General features: G+C 41.3%; 1 protein-coding gene across 1 annotated transcript in view; it reads right to left on the bottom strand.

The window, feature by feature from the left end:
- The window catches only part of OCA2 (OCA2 melanosomal transmembrane protein), a 224,097-nt gene that overhangs the window by 96,448 nt on the left and 114,606 nt on the right, over nucleotides 1-13,043 (bottom strand). The window contains 3 exon segments of the mRNA XM_042459282.1: nucleotides 7,195-7,303; nucleotides 9,409-9,466; nucleotides 11,643-11,790. Of these exon segments, the coding sequence (XP_042315216.1) occupies nucleotides 7,195-7,303; nucleotides 9,409-9,466; nucleotides 11,643-11,790 (315 nt within the window).

The raw sequence follows: 13,043 nt of genomic DNA, 5'->3' as shown, positions 1-13,043 counted from the left end.
ATTCATTATATTTGGAATTGTCTGGATGCAATTGCCACTTTAACTTTGGAGATTATTGCATTGAATTTAAAGCAACTTATCCCTGACAGGATAAAGTCAAGTTTAATTTTAAAAGTGGGTGTTATCGCATATAGGCATGGCTGGATGAGTGGGACCCGTAAGCAGCCTGGATCCCAGCCACACTTATCCAGCAGCTTTTAAAAAACGTGAGTTTGCTGTTTTTGAAAAGCCACTGGATAAGCACAGCTGGGATCCAGGCTGCATCCGGGTTGCACTCGTCCAGCCGCAGATGCATGCGATAACACCCCTTTTAAAATTAAACTCGACTTTATCCCGTCAGGGATGAGTTGTTTTAAATTCAGTGCAATAATCTCCACATTTTCTCCCCAAAAATAGACTGATCCAATACAGGGAGAGGTGGGATACAAATTATTATTATTATTATTATTATTATTATTATTATTATTGAGGATTTTTTCACTAAATGTCTCCTCATGTCTGTGTGGTTTCTAATCTACCCTTTGTGCTTTTAGAACCATTATTTTTTTTCTTTTTGTTTTTTGTTAAGTTCTATGTTCCTGGGCTTTGGGCAAGAAAATACAAACCACTTAAGTTTTTATTATTCCCTAGACCTGGGCTGAGGAAGACATATTTGCAATAGTTCTTAAAATCCTCCCAAACAGACATACTAGAGTGTGTTGTGAGATTAATTCTGGCTGGTATCAGTACTTCATTTGTGGAGAACATTGTAAAGAAGAGGTCCTACGGCAGGGAAATTCACACTCACACAAACACACACACACACACACCCTTAGCAATAGCAAGTACATTTCTAAACCGCTTATCAGTGCAATTAACTACTCCCTAAGCAGTTTACAATGTGTAAGCCAATTGCCCCCAACAAGCTGGGAACTCATTTTAGCAATCTCTGAAGGATGCAAGGCTGAGTAGACCCTGAGCCCCTGGCTGGTATTGAATTCACAACCTTGTGGTTTGTGACTGAGTGGCTGCAGTACAGGTATTTAACCACTGCGCCACCAGGTCTCACCCTTCCAGATCCATAACACTCAAACTGGGTAAAAGCAACTGTGGGAAGGAAATAAAAGTACTGAGGCTCTATCTCATAAAACCATGAAAAATGCTTACGTTCTTAGAAAATGAAAATAAAAATCATTTTCAAATTTTGGCCTGCAGAGTTTCCGAAATCATCTAAAAATAATGAATTATTCACTGGTTTGCTGCACTTCTCTCACAGATGGAGACTGAAAATGCTTAGGTGTTTTAGACAGGACTGTTTTTAGACCAAGCTGCAGTTTTATGATTAATGTATATTCTAATATATATAACACACTGCCTTGGGAGTAAGCATCACTAAACTACGTGAAACTCAGATTACAGTAAATACGCATAAGATTGAATTGCAAGCATATTATATGGGAAATAAATATTTGGCAAGTCTGAATGAAGGATAAATTAATTTAAAAGTTGCTGCTTATGACACAAACACAGAGAGAAAAAGTCATTCACTCATTCTGAGGTCATTATCTTCTGCCTCTCACTTCTGCTCCTACAAGTTGGAAAGGAGAACAGAAGGGATTAAATTAGCTAGAGTTGGCAGCAGCAATCCCAGTTTATATAAACTGCCTGAACTGCTTACAATGTCTCCCACTTCATTTTGTCTCCTTATCTATTTGCATGACACTACTTCCATTCCTCCATCTGGATGAAGGGAGGAATAAGGTACCATCAAAATCACTTCCCTCTTCCCACCCCAGAAGAGTTTGAAAGTGGCAGTAATCCTGTCACACTGCACAGAAGCATGAAGAAAAAGGAAGTTGTTCATTTTCTGGGAACAAAACAGGACTTTTGCCATCTTGCCTCCTCCACCATGTTTTATTCCCATCTTCCTTCTCTATGTAAGGAAGCAAAGGTTTCTCAGAAGCAAACACCAGGGGAATTCCCAAGCAGTTCCAGCAGATAAGTACTGGAATCAGAAACATTCATACTTAAGGAACGTACAGCAGAGAAACTGGCCAATAGGTCAGGAGAGCTAGAAAGTAGGAGTTAGTCCATGAAATTTCAAAACCATTCATGTTCTCATTCCAGAAAACAAAGTATGGATTTTGTAGTCAGCCCTGATTCTGACCACAATTCAGCTAAGAACTCATTGGCTTTTGAGTTTTGAAAGGGGCTGTTTGATTCCATCAGGCCTGCATCATCTGGCCTGGACATTCTGTTCAGACTTGTGGCCATTTCTGGTCCACAAGTGCTAAGGATCAATGTTAGGGTCTTGAGCTAGGAGGGCATTTGGAGATGGTTGGAAATTTGGGGAAGGGGATCAATCAACCTGTAGACTCAGGGGATCCACTACTCCTTGATCAGGGCTTGAAAAGCAGGAGAGTCTGAGAGTTGAGGCCAAAGGAGAAACATGCATTCATTCATTTATTTATCTATTTTATAACATTTATTCCAGACTTTGGTTAGGGTGCAACAGGTAGACATTGGCCAGTTCAGATCCATTGTAAAAGGCTAAGAAGGTGAGCTGAAATCCTGTTCTTTCTCAGGCACCTGAATAAATTGAAAAATCCTGCAGCAAAGCATCTTCATCATACCTGCAGCAAGCAGAACATGTCAGCCCCACATCACAAGGAGAGTCCACAGGACTCAAAGAGGTTACCATTTCTATAGACTATATAAAAGCCCTGTTGCTTTTCCTTCGACAACTGGGGGGCCGAAGCGGGGGGGGAGCTTCCACCCTCTGGGGGCGGAGCCGCATGCCGGGGTGGAGCTTCCACCCTCCAGGGGCGAGCCGCATGCCGGGAGCGGAGCTTCCACCCTCCGGGGGCGGAGACGCATGCTGGGGGTGGAGCTTCCACCCTCCAGGGCCAGCGCTGGAGGCCTCCCCCTCTTTGCCGGCCCCTGAGCTCCCTCAGGGGCCCTTCCTGTGCCAGATCTCCCTCCCAAGAGAGAGGTCTGGCGAAGGAAAGGCCCCCAGGGAGCCCAGGACGGCGTCCTGCCAGGCCCTGGGCTCCCTCAGGGGCCCTTCCTGCACCAGATCTCACTCCAGAGAGAGAGGTCTGGCGAAGGAAAGGCCAGGGAGCCCAGGAGGCTGGCTGGCCAATGGGGGCAGGCTGGAGCTCCAACAGCCCTTGGCCAGCCAGCCCCAGGAGGAGAAACTCCTCCTATTTAGCCCTGTGCGCAGCCCTGCAGGCGCGTGCAGGGCTACAGGAAGCTGCCAGCAGGGAGTGGCGAGGAGGGCAGGCCGCCCTCCTCGCCGCTACCGCCACTGTACCACCTGCAGCAATTGGTGGCAGGACCGGGCTGGGGCCGGTCCTGCCGGCTTGGTAGGCTGGATGAGGCCCGCGGGCCGGGGGTTGCCAACCCCTGGACTATATAGTCCACTTTCAAGTTATTCAAAGCAGGTAAACACATGCACAATGTCATAAAATTTAGATTCTAGTTCATAAAATATAGATGCGGATCAGGACAAGTGTGGCTACAGCTCTTGCTACACCATATTTTGAAACTTCATAAGTAATTTGTACTTGAGCATGTGAGACACCCCAGAATAATGTAAACACTTTATCATGGCTAGACAGTGCTCCAAGCAAAGGTCACACATGGCTACTCAGCTACTAGTCTGTTATGTTCACTCATTTAACCATGGAAATTGCTACCAAAGCTAGCAGTCTTGCATGACTACTTCAGCATCAGCGAACAGAAAAATAAAGAGGAATTACATGTGCAAATCTTGCCATTTTCCTAGGTGTTATTTGTTTATATATTAAGACACAATACCCCCTGTGATTTGCATAATACATTCAATGTCATTTGTTTAAGGGAGAGGAAGTGCTACCATAAGGGCCCTGTAGCTGCCCTGAGCAATTAAAGTGTTTAATTTCTCTGGTGGATTTCTTCAGGAATTCTTACAATTTATGCAAATGAGTCAATAAATATACCAACTAGTTTCCAAAGAAATAACAATCAAACAAGGATCTCCTAATCAGCAATTCAACACACTCCTAATAGAACACTTTGTCAATAACATATTTTGCTGATGAAACTGGATGTCAGATTAAATAAAATAAAGACATCTCATAGTTCTGAGGGCATATATTTAACATGCAAAGTTGAAAAGCAAAATGGAGGGCAACCAAAATGGCGAAATGTCTGGAAACCATGCCCTATCAGAAGTGGCTTAGGGAACTGGTATGCTTAGCCTGAAGAAAAGCCCTGTTTAAATATTTGAAGGGATATCAGATAGCCCTGTTTAAATATTTGAAGGGATGTCACATTGAAGCTGGAGCAAGCCAAAGACTATGACACAGAGCAATGAATACAAACTACAGGAAAACCACCTACACATTAGGAGGAACTTCCTGACGGTAAGAGCTTTTCAACAGTGGAACATGCTGGATCAAAGAGTGATGAAGTTTTCTCCTTTGAAAGTTTTTAAACAGAGGCCGGATAGCCATATGTCAGCAGTGCTTTGATTGTGTCTTTCCAGATGGCGTGGCTTGGGCTGGATGGCTCTTGTGGTCTCTTCCAGCTCTATGGAGTTTATCACATGCAGGCCCATAGCTATGCCTGTAGGGCCCCTGGAGCAGAAAGAACATTCAGGGGCCCTATATATATTTCTTGTATTCTCTTTGGGGGCCATTTTGGCTGGGGGCCCTGGTTGCCCCAGCCTAGCTATGGGCCTGATCACATGGGGGGAAATTGAAAGTTAATTATTAACTCACAATTGTACAAATGGTTTTCACATGCAAAGCACTGTTATCCTGTGCAGAATCTGAGATCAATCTGCACTTGTGCGCAAATGCGCAAATGGTTTTCACATGACCGGACCAAATGTGCCTCCATCCCGATAATGATAAAGCATGTCCAAACTATCTTCAGGACCACCTTCTCCCCTATAATCCTCCCCGCGCACTCCGGTCCTCTGGGAGAGGCCTACTTCAGCCACAAACATCTAGGCTTTCGACTACCTCCCAGAGGGCATTTTCCATCATTGCCCCCAGACTGTGGAATGGCCTGCCGGATGAGATCCATCTGCTTACATCCTTAGACAGCTTTAAAAAGGCTGTTAAGATGAATCTCTTCCGGCAGGCATTTCCAGAATAGAGAACCCGGCCTCAGGAAGTTCCTATAAATAGATACCACCGCTTCCATTGATTATTGTTATGTTGTTTGACCCTTGGGTCAGTTTTAACTTGTATGGTTTTAATTCTCTATTAGATTTAATACCTTTTTAAGGGGGGGAGGGTACTAGGGATTTGATATGTTTTGTATTTTTAACTTGTTAGCCGCCCCGATTGTTCTCAGAGGGGCGGAATACAAATAAATATTATTATTATTATTATTATTATTATTATTATTTGCATCCCGAAAAGGCGATCAAATGATTTTCACACGTAGACCATGACAAATCTGTGTGTGTGTCCTTGCCTTCTCTCAGCAGTTGTTCCTTTAAGAACCCTGGCTATGGGGGCTGAAGCTGGAGACAGACAGACATACACAGGAAAGAGTGAAGGGGAGCTCAGTATTTTCTCTGTCTCGCTTACTCTGTCCCTGTCTCTCCCTCAACAGCTGTTTCTTTAAGAGCGCTGGCTAGGAGGGAAGGATGAAGTGATCCCCAAACTGTGCCCTTTAAGGGATTTTGAACTTCAGCTCCCAGAAGCCTCAGTCATGTTGGCCAATAGCCTGGGTTTCTGGGAGCTGAAATCCAAAATCCCTTAAAGCTGATAGTTTGGGGATCGCTGCAGCTGAAGCAAGACACACACACACACACACACACACACACACACACACACACACACGAGTGCACAGGGACTCAGATAATCATTTTGAAGCAAGCAAGCAAGCATTCATTCTCTCTCTCTCTCTCTCTCTCTCTCTCTCTCTCTCTCTCTCTGTTTCTGTCCTTGCATCAGCTGTTTGTATTAAGAACTGGCTACGAAGAAGAGTGGGTACTTATTTTACTTATTCCATGCCACCGGAAGTAAACTCGCCCCAAAGAACCACAGGAAATCTGGCAACAAACACAAAAACTGCAAGTAGCTTTCACACTACAGCAACTGTGCAAAAAAAGCGACTTCGTGAATGAAATGGAAATGATATTTTTCTGATATTTTACCAAAAATGCTTATTTCCTGGTTCATGTCACTTTCTTGATGGATTCTAAGCAGTTTGTGCACATCGTGTGAAACCCATTCACGCAATTGTGCCTAATACGCTGGATAATCATGGGTTCTGACCCTTTTAAACTTCCAATTTTCCCCATGTGATGACCTCCTATGATTTTAGTAGCATGGATAGGTACATGGTTGGCATAATACCATATTTCTGACCCAGATTAGTACGACACCCCCCTTCCAGCCTGTTTCAATTCTGTCAAAAGAAGGAACTATTTTGCTGACTCTGCCACCACTTCACCACTGTATGATGATTCCATAATGCTGAGGGTGTAATCCAGAAGGGGTAAAGTCCCACCTGTGGGCCACACAGGCCCCAAATGCCATTTCCATGGCACACACCCACATCCTAATTTCTTTTTTTATTATTATTCAAAATGCCCCTGCAGCCAGTGGGGGATATCAGGGCAATTCTGCCATGCTTTTCCCACTAGGCTTTTTTAGGCTGAGAATCCAGCCTTTTCACAAACTAGTGTAAGTATAATCCTAAACTTTTTTGAGAGTAAGTTTCACTGAACATAGTGAGAGTTACAACTAAGGAAGCATACACAAAATTGCACTGTTATAGGCTTGCTCCTTTGTAGAACATCAGGCATGATTTAGACAATGAATCTTAAAAATGCCCTTCAGTTTCCAGTGCATATGGAGACATACACCTACCTACCTACCTACCTACCTTCCTTCCTTCTTTCCTTCCCTTTTTAAAGTAGCAGTAGTGGTTCTAGTGGCATCAGGGGATCACATTTCATATGTATATTTCAGATTACATTGCTCTCAACAATAAGGACAGAGAATTCTGGAGGGAGGACATCTCCTTTCTTTATAACTCCACAGTTGCAAGTGTGTAATCATTCTCCAGAAGATAAAATCATTGCACAAAGTTTTACAAGTGCATAATAAAGAAAAAGAAACAGCTGAGAAAGAATGCATGCAAAAAACTGTACATTCAAATGCAGCTTTTCCGTTCTTCCAGCAAAGACAGAAGACAAAGCTAGCTTACCAAGATCTAAATGAATTCCTGGAACAAATGAATTGAGAAAGAACATGAGAATAACAAATCCTAAAACAGTCAGGCATTTGATGAGAAGCATCTTGTCTGTTATTCGGTGCTGTTGAGAAAAAAGAATAGATAAACTGTGTTAAGTGAGAAATACTCTACAGATTTATATAGTCGGTCCTCTGTGTCCATGGATTTTTATCCACAGATTCAAGTATCCACAGTTTGAAAAATATTTTTAAAATATATAAATTTCAAAAACAAACCTTGATTTTGTCATTTTATATAAGGGACACTATTTTACTCTCATTGTATTTAAATGGGACTTGAGCATCCACAGATTTTGTTATCCAGGGGGGGTCCTGGAATCAAACTCCAGTGGATACCTAGGGCCCACTGTACTTTCAAACCAGCATGCTAATCTAAGAGCTGAACAATATTTTAATGCTATATGGAGGGCTCATTAAAATGGTAGAGGAAACACCTGAGGTGTACGTACAATACAGTACAGTTGCCCCTCCATTTTTGTGGGAGATTCGTTCCACCACCACCGCCCCATGAAAATGGAGGCTCACACTTATTCAAGCCCCATAGGCTTGAATGGAGCATGCCCCCGTGAGTGCGGCAAGGGTGCATGTACCACTCCAAACAGCAGAGGTTGCCCCTCTGCATATATTCAAGGGTGCAGATCCCAGATCCATGCATTAGGAGGGGCGACTGTATTTTAAATTTAGTTACACAAATAAAAGTAAACTGTATATGTATTAATTAAAGGGCTTGAAAACAAACACATTCATTCAATTTTTTCTAATTATATCTGGAGGAGTAATGCTCAAATACAATTTCTACTATAAATTAACATTTATGTACATGAGACAACATTTTCATAGTCTGAGATCACATAGTCCATAGTCTCTCATCTTTAACAGAGCGCTTATTTTATTGACCCACCTAAATATCCTGAAGGCACCAGATCCCATGTGATCTCCGAAGCTAAGCAAGTTCAGGTCTGGTTAATACTTGAAAGTGAAACCACGTGGTGTAGGCTATATTTCAGTGAAAACCCAGGCAACTTGAAGCCACATACACTACTTACTTTACTGGTCCACTCTCATAACCCCATATACATCCTTCTATGTACGAGGATATGTGAAATTCACAAATAGGTCACATCACATATGACCATCCTACTACAGATGGCATGTGCAATGGACTGTGTATGAAGCAACATCCAGTAATAATTTTCCATTGCTTATATTCACTGTAAATTACACATCTCAGATATTCAACTTTCACATATTTTCATACTCTTATATGTCTCAATATCACTACTGTTCCATTACTACCTTCACATAATAGATCCCTTCCATGGCAGTTCTACTTCTCAGTTCTACTTCTCAGGCAGTCACATGGTATATCTGCTTCTCTCCCGCCTTTCCCCCTCACACCAATTGCAGCAGCCATCATCTTCCTGAAGCTGGCTGCAGTGTGCACATTCATACAGCAGCCCCACACCACAGGAGGGGGATGGAGTAGTGATTGCAATGGCCAACACCTTCACACAAGAGCCAGCTTTCGGAGGCAATCAGCAGCTACAATCACTTGTTCCTACCCTTCCTCCTGGAAGGTGACATTTGGCACTGCAGAAAACAGGATTGTGCAATCATGGATCACCAAAGTGCTATTGTGGATGAAGGTGTGATAAGAAATTATACCAAGCTGGTAGGCATTCATTCTTAAACTAATGATTTTGACAGGACATCAGGCTGTTGTGATAAAGTCCCAGGATTCCAGTGATGCAATTACACATTCTTGGGTCATGTGTACCTATTTGGGTCATGTGTGCCTTCAATGTACTACTTTATTTACTGGTGCAGAAGAAGCCGCCAATGTGCCAATGTGGATTGCCCATTGAACATTGGCAGACACGGATGATAGTACAATATCAGTATTTGGCAGAAATGTGATGAGTTTGCATAGATTTATGCTATAAAAGCACAATAGAGGTGTTTCGCATTTATTAATCTGTAAAGAACAAAGTTCTTGAAGATATAATTCCCCCTCCCCCATTTCATGTTTCTTTCAAACACTGAGAGAGACAATGAAGATTTTAGTCAGTGTTATAGAACTCGGTGTAATTGATATTCCACAGAAGTAATTAATCATAAAATACAGTGGAGAGAATACCTCAGAAAAAAGTGAAAACAATTCATTTACCTTTTTCTGGAGCTCCTGAATATTTGTTTCCCAATTTTTATCTTCTTGTGAGATTTGTCTGAAAGAAAGAAAAATCCACATATAGAGTTTCACACCAAAAGAAAAAAGAGAAGGTTTTTCAAAACTGTCACAGAATAATAATACAACCACCTATTTTGCTATGAATTACAAAAGCAGCAACTCTATACTCGTTTGTGCTTAATGAAAGCTTATCAAAATTAAACCTAGTTACTTCATTATAAGCCGACGCGATTTTAATAAGGCTCAGCCTTAGATCATTTTATCCTGTCTGTAAAAAAGGGAGTTTCACTTACCAGAATATCCCAAGTTAATGGAAAGTTTTCAGTGCATATTGATCATTATTATTTTACTATGTTTTATGTCTCATGAGTACAGTGGGCCCTCTCTGTTCCGGATCCCCCCGTAAGGGGAAATCTGCCTGTGCTCTAGCCCCATAGAAGATAATGGGGCGTGTGCATGTGGCAGTATAGCTCACAAGTGCCACAGGCACGCACGCCATTGTTTTTCTCCCTGCACAGCTTCTGCGTAAACTGGAAGCCGCGTAAAATGCATCTGTGCATGGCGCAGGCACACTATATTACGCTACTGTCTACACAACTATGTATCTTATAGGAGTTTATCACATTGCCTAACTCCCTCAATAGACAACAGATGTAACTTTAAGAAGGTGGATCTTATCACACTTCCCCATTACCAGGCAGTATGCATCTCGTATGCAACCAGGCTTCGTATCTTTTCAAGAACAGGATTTTCCCATTCTTGAAAAGCTGAGGCAGAAGCCTGGGTTGCATCTGGGGTGTGTACTGTCCAGTGATGGTGAAATGCTTTAAGGTCCACCTTCTTAAACTTAAATCCCTCATCTATCAAGGGAGTTAAGGCAATGTGATAAACTCCAGCATGGACTGCAGGAGCAAAGGCAATGCAATAATCTCCATAGCCATCAAGATGTATAACTCTTATCCCTTTCTAAAAACACTTCAAAACCTCAGGTTTTACATTTGTGTGGTAGGTACACCATAACCTATGAGCTTTGTGCTGCCACCCACAGGTTTGTATCTGATATGTCCAGTTGGGCCCTCATGTAACACCTCAAAGAAATATGCACAATTCAGGGGACATTATACTACACAAAACTAAATGCAATGTATCTCATAGTAGCAAAATGGTTCCTAGAATACTCGGGAGCATGGTGTATGGAGCAGAGAGCATATACTGTATCTACTCGAGTATAAGTCGATCTCATGTATAAGTCGAGGGCAGGTTTTGGGGCTAAAATTATAGATTTTGATATGACCCGTGGATAAGTTGAGGGTAAACTTAGCAACATGTAACAAAGGATGTAAAGGATGAAGCAAAGGAAAATGATGCTAAAGATCTTTAAAAATTTTGATAAGCATAACTGTTTGTGCTCATCCTAAAGGCTGGATGGATGGAATAGTAGAGGGGGTTGATGCTTCTTTTAGGTGCTTTGAGAACAGATTAAGCTCTCACCTTTCACCAGGGCATGGTTCCCTTTTTGATAAGAGTTAAAGTACAGTATTTACATTGACCCCTGGATAGGTCGACCCAGGCTTTTTGAGTCAGTTTTTTTATTAAAATTTCTAGACTTATACATGAGTATATACAGTATTTGCTTCCCTAGACAGGGTTTTGGGAAAATAAAACATGAGACAGGATGAAAAGCACTCCATTTCATGGGATATTTTTTTCTCTTTTCAGAAAAACAAAATTCTCTTCAGTAAAACAAAAACAAAAAAGACATAAATCCAAAGATTCTACAGGATGTTAATAATGTAGTAAGAAAGGAATCCCCGAACTGAACTCACTGCATGACACTGGCATGAACCTAGTTTTACCACTGAGTTATATGGGTATGCAACTTCAGCATACCCATATAACTGAATATAAATGTTTCCCCGATTCCTACATTAAATTTGAAAGTATTCATCTTTTTTAAAGGATGTATGGTAGAACCAATATTCTATGAGTGGACTTCCACTTCTTGCCTTCCCCTCTGAAACTTTCTCTCATCTTTTCCAGACACAGAGGGCGCATGTGGGGTGAAAGCGGGGGGGATACTTTCTTCTAATGGAGTCTAACTACTAGATAAAACTTGATTCCCAATGTTTTGATAAACACAATCACCTGAGAGTTGGCTAGATTACTGTTTTTTTGAAAAAAACAAAGTTGTCATAAGTTGTCATAAGCCCTACCTATGGAAGGTTTTGAGTTTTTTCTTCAGCAAGAGCTCCAAAGTAAGAACTTTTTGCATTAAGAGGCACTTTACAGCTGTCTCTTCTCTGCTGGCAGGATTAATTCGCTGTGCTGTCAGTCTCCAAACATGGATTTCATGTTTCAGTTCTAAGAAGAAATAAAATTATTTAGCGAAGAAGCCTGGCACAAGAGACCACTTTCCCTAACCACAAAAACAAATCATACATACAACATCTTCAGTCCAAATTTGAACTACTTGAACTAAAGTGTGTAGTGGCTCATATTATTCACTAAGGGATTTATACATCTTGCACTAACCTTGCAGTAACGCTTTTAGGATTTTTATGGGGAATTTCCTTGTAATACTAAAGAATAGTTTAATAGTACTTGTGACCACAGCCTGTGTATGTGTGTGTACAAACTATACATCCATAGTTGCTGATCATTTTGGATGGGTGAGCAGAAATTGAGACAAGATCACAGCAGGCACAATTCTTATCTAGCACCAGCTTCATGCCAACTCTAGTATGATCACTGGAGGCAAATCCATCATTTCACTTGTAGTGGTGCTGTACAAACTGCCAACATTTATGTAAGGAGCCTTGAACCTTCATTAAGAGCAGAAGGAAGAGGTTTTGTATGATCAAGACTGAGACAATGTGGAAGAACTAACACACCTCAGTTCATCCACAATTTGTTAGTTTGCTTGTTAGAGATTCATTAAAATTGGAAATCAAAAGGATAAGCATGGGTTCTGCTTTCTCAGGTACTTTTGTCAGTCTTTTTTCTATTTTTCATACTGTTACCAGACACTTGTCCAGGGTCTGTGTCACAGATCATGCATGCAGAAAGTCCCTTGTACCATGCAAAAAACTTCCGAAGTGGGAAGAGGTGGAGTGTGACTGTGGTCTTGCACTACAGATTAGAGCATTTAAGCACTAATGTGCCATGACAAGCATTCTACTCATACAGATAGTTAATTCTTAATCTCAGATGGGTTAAATATTCATGGAACCATTATTCCTCGCTACGTCAATTTGTGTAATTACTTTACCTAGAGAGTACTGAGAGTCTGAAATCTTATTCAACATTTAAATCCTTCTTTTTCTCTCTTGGCACCTGATCATTCTGATGTATAAAAGATTAATGGACAATTTAGTCTAATGTGGATTTCTTCTTAGTTAAACATCAAATGTAATCCCATTGTCAATATAATATAGAGGTATTTAACTGTTTGACTTGAATTTTGATTTTGTAAAAATTACTTCGGTTACACCGCTTAGACTCTGAAACCTATCCATCATGGAGAAAGGGTGTCTGTTTTTGTTTTGATTTGTTTGGTGCTAATTACTTTTACTAGTATTAGAGGCTCAGGTTGAATATAGTCTAAAATATAAAGG

Source organism: Sceloporus undulatus, chromosome 3 (genome assembly GCF_019175285.1).
Source record: "Sceloporus undulatus isolate JIND9_A2432 ecotype Alabama chromosome 3, SceUnd_v1.1, whole genome shotgun sequence".
NCBI classification, from domain to species: domain Eukaryota; kingdom Metazoa; phylum Chordata; class Lepidosauria; order Squamata; family Phrynosomatidae; genus Sceloporus; species Sceloporus undulatus.
The sequence above is the reverse complement of the archived record's forward strand: the minus strand, read 5'-3'. Positions and strand labels throughout refer to the sequence as shown.